General features: G+C 37.0%; 1 protein-coding gene and 1 pseudogene across 6 annotated transcripts in view; both read right to left on the bottom strand.

Moving 5' to 3' along the window:
* Nucleotides 1-12,051, bottom strand: part of wdr35 (WD repeat domain 35) — a 93,849-nt gene that overhangs the window by 69,233 nt on the left and 12,565 nt on the right. For all 6 annotated transcript variants that reach the window (XM_069886463.1, XM_069886461.1, XM_069886462.1 and 3 more), the window contains exons 4-7: nt 8,278-8,370; nt 6,061-6,189; nt 5,457-5,590; nt 4,981-5,146 (exon numbers count right to left, since the gene is read on the bottom strand). In XM_069886463.1, coding sequence (XP_069742564.1) covers nt 4,981-5,146; nt 5,457-5,590; nt 6,061-6,189; nt 8,278-8,370 — 522 coding nt within the window. The remainder of the gene's footprint in view (nt 1-4,980; nt 5,147-5,456; nt 5,591-6,060; nt 6,190-8,277; nt 8,371-12,051) is intronic.
* Nucleotides 1,149-2,151, bottom strand: LOC138736858 (general transcription factor II-I repeat domain-containing protein 2B-like; annotated as a pseudogene).

Raw genomic sequence — 12,051 nt, 5'->3', positions numbered from 1 at the left:
TATACAGGGTAAAGATTCCACATTGTCTACAACCAGCAAACTTGCACTCATTAGGGAATACAGTACTTGAACTTTCCAGAAATGAACTGCACAATCACAAAGGTCAAATTCATTTTTTTTTTGCTTCAGACTAACAAGGTATTCACTCATTAACAAATACAGTTTGTAAACAAAACAACCATTTTTAGCAAGTACTTAATGTACTACCTTTCTAGGGAAATCTTTGGTTGAGAGGTTGAAAAACTGCAGTGAACCCTTTAAATATTCCGTATGTGTAATACCAGTATACTGATAATATTTTTAATTTACTGATATTATAATGTTTGTGCTAAAATTCTTGGAACTGTTGTAAGAATTTATCTATTGTGTGCAATTCCAGTAAGTGAAATGTATCAGTCTTTTGATTATTCAACAATTTGATACCACCCACATCCAACAGGAACATATGCAAGTTTAAATATTCTAATAATTTAATTTTCACTACATCACTGCCACCCTTCGATAAAGAGGTGATCAAAAGTTGTTGTGCTGGATAAGTAAAAGGGAAATTGATTCAAAAGAAGGTGTAGATAATGATAGTGAAAAATGCATAAGGAAAGGTAACAACCCTCATGGCAAATTGAGAGCTCTGCTTTCACTAGCAGTTTGTGCTTCAAGCACAGGGGTGGGCAATTAGTTTTCCTAAGGGGCCACATGAGAAACAGAAAATATTGTGGAGGGCCAGACCAATAGGCTGAACTAAATTATGCTTAATATTAATTCCATCTCTTTATAAAAGCAGTAAATTGCATCGTTTTGACAAGATGCGACTGGTAAGAGTAAATGTGATGATTAAGCAATGGAAAATAAGCTTAAGAAAAACATCACTTATTCAATCAAAATTACCCCAAACAATTGTAAACAAAATGTGCATGTTCAGAAATGTACCATTTTTGAAAGACCAGCATTAAATCAGCTTTATACAAATTGTTATTATCATTTTGCTTACAGTCCAACCACCTCATTTGCTGTTTTTCAGTTCTTTTTTCTTGTTCAGTGAGAGAAATCTAATCTCTGTTGGGTTTGAACAAGTGCATCGAAGTCTGAGGTGGATATGTGAAGGACAGCTGACAGATGATCATCAGTGAGAGAGGATCTATACCTGGATTTGTTAAACTTCATCATTGAGAATGTTTGTTCACACATATGTAGGTAGATCCAAAGAGAACCAACATCTTCTGAGCATGCCTCCTCATGTGTGGAAAGTTCTCTTCCTTGAGAGAAGAGTAAAAGTTCAGCAGTGATACTGACTTAAAGTTCTCTGCCCATATCATAACACATTGCAGGTCAATGAGTTCCAGCTGAACGCCACTGGGTGCATTATCCACACGGCAGGTAAAGGGAGAGGAAATCATGTGCATTTCACCGTCAACTGTTTTGAAGTCTTCAAATCATCTTGAAAACTCAGCATGCAGTGCTCCTAACATGGATGAGTACCTGTGGAGGTGATCAGCTGATGTTATGACTTCTTTCAGGGTTTGCATGTGAGTGAGAGTGTTGTTCTCCAGTTGGCTTGAAAGAAACTGCAACTTTCTCATGAAAGCCTTCACCAGGCTGTACATTTCGTGAACAAAAAGGCCCCTATGTTGCAGTTTGGTATTTAGTTCATTAATCAGTGCAGTCACATCAACAGCAAATGCAAGATCTGCCACCCAGTTCCCATTCTGAGAGTTCGGGTATGTCTTTGCCTTTCTTCTCACAAAACTCTTGAATCTCTGCTTTCAGGTTCCAAACTCTTTTCAGCACTTTGCCCAGGCTGAGCCATCTTACAGTTGTGTGGTAGCCTATGTCACCCTGTTCAATCCCATGCTCCTCCTTGACTGTAACAAACTGTCTGTGATTTAATGCTCGTGCCCTGATGAAGTTAACTATTTTAGTTACAACATCAATAACATGGTTAAGTTTCAGCACTGACTTACACAACACATTCTGATGTATGATACAATGTAAGAATACCAATTTCAGTTCTGGGTTGATTTCAGTCACTTTATCTTGCATCCGTGTCAAAAGTCCAATGTTTTTTCTCGTTAGATTTGGACCACTATCCGTTGTAACACCTGCCAGTCTGTCCCATTTCAGTCCCAGCTTGTCCAGACATGCATTTACTTCCATGAACAAATCACTCCCCGTCGTCGTCCATTACATTGACCGCATTGCCGCCAGCTCCTCCATAATCTTAAAGTCCATTGTTATCCCACGGACAAAGACAAGTACCTGGGCTGTGTCGCAGACATCACAGGTCTCATCCAAAGCCAAGGAGAAAAAAAAAAATCAATATTGTCCACTTTATTTTGCAGCTGAAGCTCCAGATTTCCCATGATGTCCTCGATCCTTCTCGTCACGGTTCGTCTGGAGAGGGACACGTTCTCGAATGCTTCTTTTTTCTCAGGGCATATTAGCACTTCAGAGTTCACCAAACACACTTTGATGAACTCCCCCTCAGAGAATGACTTACTGTTTTTAGCGATTTTCTAGGATATCACAAAGCTGGTATTGGCTGCTGAATCCCTGGATGTATGAAGTTTGGTAAAAAAAAAAGCCTTGCTGTTTTTGCAGCTTAACTAGCAGAGCTTCAGATGTCCGTGCCCATTTGACATCAGTCAGGTTTATGTCTTTTTCTGCGTGTTTAGTTTTGTAATAACAATTCAAATTGTAATCCTTAAACACGGCAATCTGCTCTCCACAAACTAAACTTATGTGAGGGGACATTTTTGTGGGCTAACATTCGTAAACTGAGTGAAGGTTAAGGTGTGCGCACGCACGGATTTATATATGTGGGCTACTACAAATGTATACGTGCAGTTTTAATCCACACATGGGGTAAACTTATTTAAGTTTTATTTTCTAATTTCTGATTAATCTTACGCGGGCCGGTCAGGGACAGCCAAAGGGCCAGATGTGGCCCGGGGGCTGTACAATGCCCAGGTCTGTTCAAGATTGATGGTTGACTCTCTTGCAAATCTTCCTCCTGGGACTGAACTCCCAGGCTACACAATACAGAGACAGAAACAAATGTTTCTCTTTGGTCTGATACTGGCAAGGGCAATCACTTTCATATTCAGAAAATACTTTGGGCTACAAAACCTCTCTGACACCAAAAAGATTGTGGCAATGGGAAACAATGATGTATTCACCTCATTGTCTGGAAGGAAGATGGAGCATAACATCAACACAGCTTCAAATTTCCTCAAAAACTGCTGCAGATGTTGAGGTACCAAAATGGCCTCCTGGAAACCTTGTTTAGAAAACAATGGTCCTTCTGACCATGTTGATGACTCTGGTATGCAGATCTGGAACATTATTGTACAGCAGTGGCTAATTTCAGGAGCATGATTTGGCTTCCACGGTAGTACCACCCTGGACTTCAGTCATTCAGCATTTGACACAACCAGTTCTATATGGAAAGTCAATGCTGCATTGAAAAATCTCAAACTGGGTTACAGGTAGCAGGAACTCTACTCCAAAAGTAAATGTCCATAAAAGTTATGGAGTCAAAGAACCCAAGATTATCAAACCTACATTTTTTCATCACCCATCACACAAATTCCTGAATAGTCTGTTTTTCTTAAAGCTATAATGAGTGGGTTCTAATGTGAAAATTATTGTTGGAAATCTGTGCAATCTGGAGCCAACTTGAACTGTGCAATGACATTTTATAGGGACTATATGGCCATTTAATGTTCAAAAAGAGTCAAAGATGCATACACACATTCCCAATGGAAAGCACAGCAGAATTCTGGAAGTAGCATATTTGACAGCATATAGGACCCCCCCCCCCACCCCATTTTCAGCATGAGATTTCAGGAAAAATTTGTTTTAGTGTATTTACCTCATTCAATTTGCTCAGAGGTCCTGTCGCTCACTCCCTCCTTACTGTCGCTTGCTCCCTCCCACAGTGCTTTGAAGGGAGCACTGGACCTCAATGATCAGGCTTTGTTCAAAGAGCCTGATCATTGAAGCCCAGTGCACCCCTCAAAGCACTGTGGTAGAGAACGAGCAATGGGGGAGGGGAAAAGAGAAAGCAAGAGAAAGCACGCCTGGCTGGCAGGAATGAGAGAGAGAGCAAGCCTTTTTACTGGGGAAAATGAGTGGCGGCCACTCCAGAAAGCACGGGTGAGTAGTTTGAGCACTTTCCTCCTGTCGCCATCTTACAAAATGGTGGCACCAAAATGTCACCTTTGCATATAGGACCCAGGATGGTTTTTGAGACAATTTTGAGACAATACGGAACCTAAGCACCACATGCAGATTTAATGGATCATAACACAAGACAGGTGCATGGTTGATTTGAAACTTTTTTGATATTTTAAAACTCCAACCAACAAATAGTTTTAACCTAAACCTACGTTTTACCTACATTTTCTGTTTTCATTCTAACCCCATTGAGGATCTCTGCCAATGTAGTTACATCCACATTTTCAAAATGTCAATTGCCCCTTCATCGGATGCATTTCTATGACATCAATGTACTTAACAATACACATGCCCTCACAATTGATGCCATAATCACTCTTATAACTATTACATCCTCCATTCCACCACATCTCCAAGATGTATGCTTTCTTTTAGTCATATTAACTTCTTGAGATCAGGTCCCACATTGATTTGTACCACTCTTGAACAGCCTCGCTAGTACCAGCTGAAGGTTGCAATAATTTTAAACAATACGCAGCACTGCTAAAAGATGCCACCATCAGTACAATCCACAAATCTAGGATGAATATGTAATGTGAAACTTTTGGATGATTTCTGAAAACTAGCAATTTAACATCAATATTTAATCTAGTTTAAAGTCTGCCTCTTGCTGTCAACTGAAACATCTGATAACTGATTAATGGCATCACAAGAAGTTCAAAATGCATTTCAAATATCTTGCTTATGTAATGGTTTGCAGGAAAAAATAATTAATCCATCCTATATTTAGGCAGCAATTGCACTTACTCTCATCATGTTCATGTCGCATTATCTGACAACGACCATTATCCAAACAGATTGCCAAGCAGGGACAGTCTGGTTCAACGTAGCCTTCGGTGCCAGAATACCAATGGATACCAACAATGCTGACTGCACCAGTCACATTAATAAGGCACTGGAGCATAAGCTTCACCTAAAGGTTTAAAGATATGTTATTGCTTTTATTGCAGTTTATAAATTGACAGATTTTGTAAAATGTCTTTATTTATCTCAACAAAAACCTAAATGTTTTCAGTCGATGAACTGGATTTTAAATTGTTCCTTAATGGGCCATAAAATAAATCTTTTGTTTCAACCTCCTCTTTGACAGTATTTTCTGCTATCTTGAAATAGTTCCAAATCTAGTTATAGTATATTTAGAATTCAACCAATGAAGATGCAAGTCGATCAATCACAACAGCATTTAATAATTTGAGAGAAAATATAAAAAGTAGTAAACGTACAATAAAATTTCCTTGGCTGTCATATATATGTATTTCTCCATTAGCCATGCCAAATATAAGAATCTTGCTGTCAGGTGACCAGGCAACTTGACTCAGTTGGAGACCCTTCAACTCCTTGCCCCAGATTCGGTTACCTGAGAAAATAATACAGGAAGTGTTAATCCATCTGAAAAAAATTTATTCAAAAGATACCCTTCTAATAGCAAAAATAAATGAGTAGAAAAAAAATATTTGCAATTACTGATAAATAAGAGCATGGTTATTGTCTGTATGTTTGGATCTAATAAAGTTAATGGCTGATATTCTCATATGTTGGTGCTATAGAAAAAAGCCAAATTTCTTGTCAAGTAGTTGCAAAAAGAAAGGCTAACATTATAATGTGTCAAAGAATACTGAGAATTATTATGTATTTTTCTAACTTAATGTTGGTTCATTAGACAAGAACTAATGCATTAACTGACAAATTAATTAACTGATACTTATTGTACTTTTTTTTCTAAAATGTGGGATTCAAATGGAAACACATTATGCACGAGATCATTCCAGATAAATGACTATTGGAATCTTTTCCACCTTTACATTTACACAGCACAATGTACATTACCATCCACTGAACCCACAATGACAGCACCATCTTCGTACACAATACAGATTTTCTGTCCATCAGTATTCCAACTCATTCCACGGACAACAGATTTATTCCTGTTGTTAATCATTTCTTCATACCAAGAACCTGAAATCAATTTCAAAATTTCAATAATCTTTCAGGGGGAAAAAAAAACTGGGAAAGAGTTCGTATCGGCACCATCAATAATATATCATATAATATTGTTACCTTTTAAATATTAATGGCTAATGCTTAAACATCACAATTCTGTCATAAATGTCACTTTTTTAATTTAACTAACTATATATCATTGGTGGAATCGAAAGACAGGTCAAATGCACTCCAAACTGAATGAAACTGCAAATCTTTTAGCCTCCTTTTAAATCTGTCAATTTAATTTATAAACTGCAATAAAAGTATGAGATAATTTTGATATTGTAATTTTTAATACTTTCTTTGAATGTCTGTAATCTGTTTCCAAGGCTTTCAGCGTATCTTTTATCCTTTAGGTGAAGCTTGTATATCATACACAACCTCAACCCCACCACCACCTGATATTCATGGAGTTTCCTTCTCTGATTAATTGTCCACCTTGAATGATGGCTACTAGATGTTGCAGGATAGATTTGTCTTTTGTTTGTTATTTTTGGTAATCAATCACACATGTGTGTAGCCCTGTGCTGCAACATCACTTGGTTGTCAACTTGGAATTTTTGGTATTCCTGCTGTTGCACCTAACAAGACCTTCCAATGTCCTCATTTAACTAAGGTTGACCTGTGTTTTGACTATAGAGATATGCTGGGACAAAAGGTTTCAGATTATAATGACACACAGTAAACACAAGAGACTGTGGATGCTGAAATCTAGTGCAAAATAGAACTGTTTGGAAGAATTCAGCAGGTTGAGTAGCATTTATGGATGTTTCAGGCCGAGACCCTCAGCAGTGGCAATGTACATTTGGTGATGATGATAATACTGCACAGCACTTCACTGTTGTCTAGCTTTAAGATGTCAGATCTATTCTGAATCTATCCCATTTAGCATAATTGCAGTGGGATTGAGGTGGTCATCTGGGAGTATGCGATTATCACTTCCACTAATGCCTTTGTGGGCAGGTACATCCAGCACAGGATGACTGGGCAAGGATAAAAATCAAGTAGCTTTATCCGTGATAGTTCACGTTCTACCTATTTTAGGCCAACGTCTAGCAGCTAAGTAGCTCAGCAAACGATAAGGCTAGCAAACCATTCATCGTGAGTAATACCAAAATCCCCTATCCAGAGTACATTCTGCATGCTTGCCATTTTTGTTGTTTATCGATTCCTCCACTGAGGGAGATCATTAGGAGGTAAGAACTAAACTTTTGCTTATGATCACATTTTCACCTTTAACTTTTTTTAAAAAACATTCTAGAATCAAGATAAATATCCATCTCTTTATAATTTTCTCCTCTTCCCATTTTTTTCTGGAAACCTTTGAGGTTTATTTAGTTTCCTCGCATATCTTTTCATTTTGAAAATGTTATTTATTAGTATCATATCTGCAGAGGAAACTAAATAAACATCAGAAGTCCTTCATTAATCATATCTCATTTGAACAACTTTGTCACTCTTGTGGTATTAAACTGCTTGATTGGATTTTAATGTTGCTTTCTCGGATAGAGGTCATTCTGTAACATTAGACAGATTGCTAAATTCTAGTTCTGAGATTCAAACAAACCATGTTTTCACTTGAAAGCTTAAAAAAATACAATGAAATGAACCTCAGGATAAAGTTTTAACCTCTTCCTCCAACATAACAAATGGTAAAGGAAAAAGGGTATTATCCACAAGATTCTTATATCCATTACCGAGTGACTAGCAACACCACAAACTAATCATAAATATGGGAATCACTAAACACTATTTATCATACAAAGTTAGATTAAACTTTCATTTGCAGTTACCAGCAGGGTACAGAACATGCCCCATTGATTTAATGAGCTATACGCAAGGAATGACTGAAAATTTTCAATAAATTTAGGGAAAGTTCAGAATTTCATATCATCTACACCAATGCACTGGTCAATTTGGATTGACTATCCAACACCACACTTCACTAGATCAGCATCTATGAAAATTAGTTTAGAAAATGTATAATGCTCATTGATGACCATTTTATTGAAATCAAATTCATTCTTGTATACCACTACTCATTATAACTAGTTAACTGACCTTTATATAGCATCCACACAATAATGAGACCATTCTGATCGCTGGTTGTCAATTTTTGGTACTTCTCATTCCAAGTCACCACCTGTACAGCACCTAATAAAGAGTTCAATTAACACAAGAGACCAATTGAAATCAATTTCAACAGAATTTCCATTACTCATGGGGTAAAAAAGTAAATCAAGCTTTAAATCAAAAACATTTGCATTAATAGTTAGAATAGAAATTAAAGAGATTTAATTTCAGAAAAGCATAATGGATAAATAAAATCACAACCAGTACACTGAAATTACAAGTTAAATTTTTACCACCACTTTTTCCATTATACACAATATGCCAAACATTTTAGGATACCCATGACTTTGTCAGCCCTGCACAGTACTACTGCAGCCAGCTATTTATTGTGCGCTCCATAATGTTTGGGACAAGGACATTTTTTTTTAAATTTTATTTGCTCCTGTGCTCCACAGTTTTAAATTTATAATCAAACAGTTCACATGTGAATTAAGTGCACATTAAAGATCTTATTAAAGGTTATTTGTATACATTTTGGTTTGGCCATGTATAAATAACAGAACTTTTTATACCAACTCCTCTCATTTCAGGACACCATAGTATTTGAGACATATGAATTAATCATATTTAGTACTTTGTTGCATATCCCTTGCATGCAAAGACTGCTTGAAGTCTGTGATTTCTAGACATTACCAAGTGTGAGTATCTTCTTTGTTGATGCTCTGCCAGGCCTCGACTGCAGCCATCTTCAGTTTTGGGGGATTGTCCCTTCACTTTTCTCTTCAGCATATGGAAGGCATACTCAATTTGATTTAGCTTGGGTGACTGACTTGGCCATTCAGGAAATTTTCAATTTTTAACTTTGGAAAACTGCTTTAGTGGTATATTTGGGATCATCGTCTTGCTGTAGAATGAAGCCCTGCCAATGAGTTTGGAGGAACTTGCTCGAACATAAACAGATAAGATGTTTCTATACATCTCAGAATTCATTTTACTACTACCATTAGCAGTTACCAACATCAATTAAGGTAAGTACACCAGTACCTGTGGCAATCATACAGTACATACCTAGGTCATAATGTCCCCACCATAAGTTTCATAGATGAGAAAGTTTGTTTTGGATCTTGGGCAGTTCCTATGAACTTCCACGTTACCCTTGCCATCACTCTGAAACAGGGTTTTTTAATATTTTATTTAAAATTTTCACTATACATGTAGTAATCAAAGATTAATATAATACAAATTGCAAAAATAAACAAACCAGAAACTACATATGTGATGGTAAATATCCCCCTACCCAAAGACCTTCCCCCCCCCCCAAATAATTAATTTATAAAAGATACAATATACTTATATAAAATAAAAGAGAAACTTTCAGGACTGCACAGAGGAATGTCGTCCAACACACCATTTTAAGCAGAGTTATTTAATACAATTCAGAGGAGATTCTCACAGGCTCAGAGCCACAGGAAGTACAACATTACAAATTTAAACCTAATATTTAAAATATACGGGGACCAAATTTGCATGTAATTTTTTCCAAAGGAACACAACTTTGAACTACTGCATTCCAACTTACTATACCCAAATATACATTTGATTTCCAAGTAACTGCAATACATTTCCATTTTAAAAATATTTTATTTAATATTTCATACATGCAGTAACTACGATTATTATAATACAGATATCAAAAAAAGCAAATTGATTACGTAGATACACGATGGTTTTCACCTCATCCCAAAACCCTTCCCCTCCCACACAACCCCCCCCAAAAAAATATATAAATTGAAAAAAGTAAATATAATTTTTATACGTATAAAAAAGATAAGATAAAAGAAAAAAGTTAAAAAAAAGAATCTTTGGATTACAGAGAGAGATGTCGTGCAGTAAATTTATCAGTTCTAACATAAACATACAGAGGAGAAATCTGCAGGGCTAGAATTTAATTCCATTACTTGAGTATACAGGTGCCAGATTTGTAAAAACTGTTTAATTCTTAAATTATAGGTTGTGGCAGCACGCCATTAGGCAGGCGAACCGGCCCCGCATGTCAAGCAAGCGGCGGGGCAGCCGGCCAAAAGGGCGCCATTGGGGGTTTCTTCCCGACCTCGGCACCAGGCTTAGAAGCCTTCGCTCTGCAGCCCATGTGACGCCCTGATGACGTCCAGACCCACGGCACGGTTCTCAGCCAGTTCCGGGCTGAGAGAATAAGAACAGCCAGGCAGACCTCAATAAACCAGTTTTGCTCACTGAACTCAACCCATTTGGTTGTGGAGTTATTCAGTTAGCAGAGTAGCCATCGCTACAAGGTACTTTTTTTCCAAAGGAATACAACTTTCAATTTCAGCATGCCACCTTGGCATAATTATAGATGTATCCTATTTCGTTGCAATGCATTTTCTTGCCACCATTAATGAAACTTAACAAATTCCAATTGATAGCTTGACAGTTTTAACTTAGATCTTGTTCCTTCAATATTTCCCAATATAAATATATCTGAATTTTGCAGAAATACAACACTTGAAACTAGATGCAAAAAATTTCTTAAATGCACCCAAAAAGGTCTTACCTTAGGACAAGTTGAATGCAAATAAATTCCTACATCCTCACCACATCTAAAGCATTGATCTGATAAATCTGATTTCAATCTATTCAATTTTTGTTTTGTAAGATATAACTGATGTAAAGAATTAATGTTTTTTGTTTTTTTGGGGAGGTAGATAGATGGTATTTTAGGGGTGGAATTAGGTAAGGGGTGTGTTAGGGGAGGGTTATATTGATTAAAGGGTGGATAGTGGGGTTTTTGTTTCTTTTTGGGCTATACACCATGTGTAGCGGTCCAGTCCGGCCCCGTACACAAGGGGACAAATTGCCACAATACACAGCCTACACACAATGGCGCAGAGACTGCCTCTTCACTGAGGAGAAGTGCCAGGGTGAAAGAGTGACTGCAGGGAGCAAGCACCATTCCTGAGACTGAGCACTGACATCACTTCTGTGAGCCAGTGTGAGGGGGGTGGGGGTTTTGCAGTATTGCTTTTGTAGCGTGGTTTGTTTGAATAAACAGTCAGTTACTGGTTCACTCAGTTCGGTGCAGATGTGTTCCTTTCTTTTCACAGTGCCACCGTATCGTGGGCGCTACACGTGTACATTTACTAACATTATATATTATTACTAATCATTTTATCAACTATATGTATTATGGTTTTAAAATTTTAAATAAAATATTCAAAAAAAGAATTATACTGAACTGATCTATACCTTACATTAATAATGTTAGTCATACAATCTCTGCAAAGATCTGCCCATCTTTGCTCATCAATTGCAATATTCAAAGTCCCACCTCTGTCTAGATTTATGAACTCTACATTTAGGAGTTCCTATTTGTTTATAGAAGTAAACTTCTTAAAAATTCCTCTCCTTATATGAATTTCGACTTCACTAGAACCAGGTAACATCATGGTTGGTCCTAGCTTGTCTCTCAAATATGCTCAGAATTATAAATAGTAAAAAAAAAGTATTTTGGATTATTCCATATTTATTTCTCATTTGTTCAAATGACATTAATTTACCCCTTTCATAACAATCTTCAACATTTCTAATCCAAACAGGTTAATCTTGATCTACCTGTCCACAAGACCTTTTTCCATAATTCTACAGGCTCTTTCAACTGTAATCTGGCCATCCTGGTTCTGTGGCTAACTAATGGTTTGTATTTTGCAGTGTAGCTTCTGTATTTCTTACATGAAGTCTTCTGCA

This window comes from Narcine bancroftii, chromosome 6 (assembly GCF_036971445.1).
Source record: "Narcine bancroftii isolate sNarBan1 chromosome 6, sNarBan1.hap1, whole genome shotgun sequence".
In the NCBI taxonomy this organism is placed as follows: Eukaryota; Metazoa; Chordata; class Chondrichthyes; order Torpediniformes; family Narcinidae; genus Narcine; species Narcine bancroftii.
Note: the sequence above shows the minus strand (reverse complement) of the source record. Positions and strands in the feature narration are given on the sequence as shown.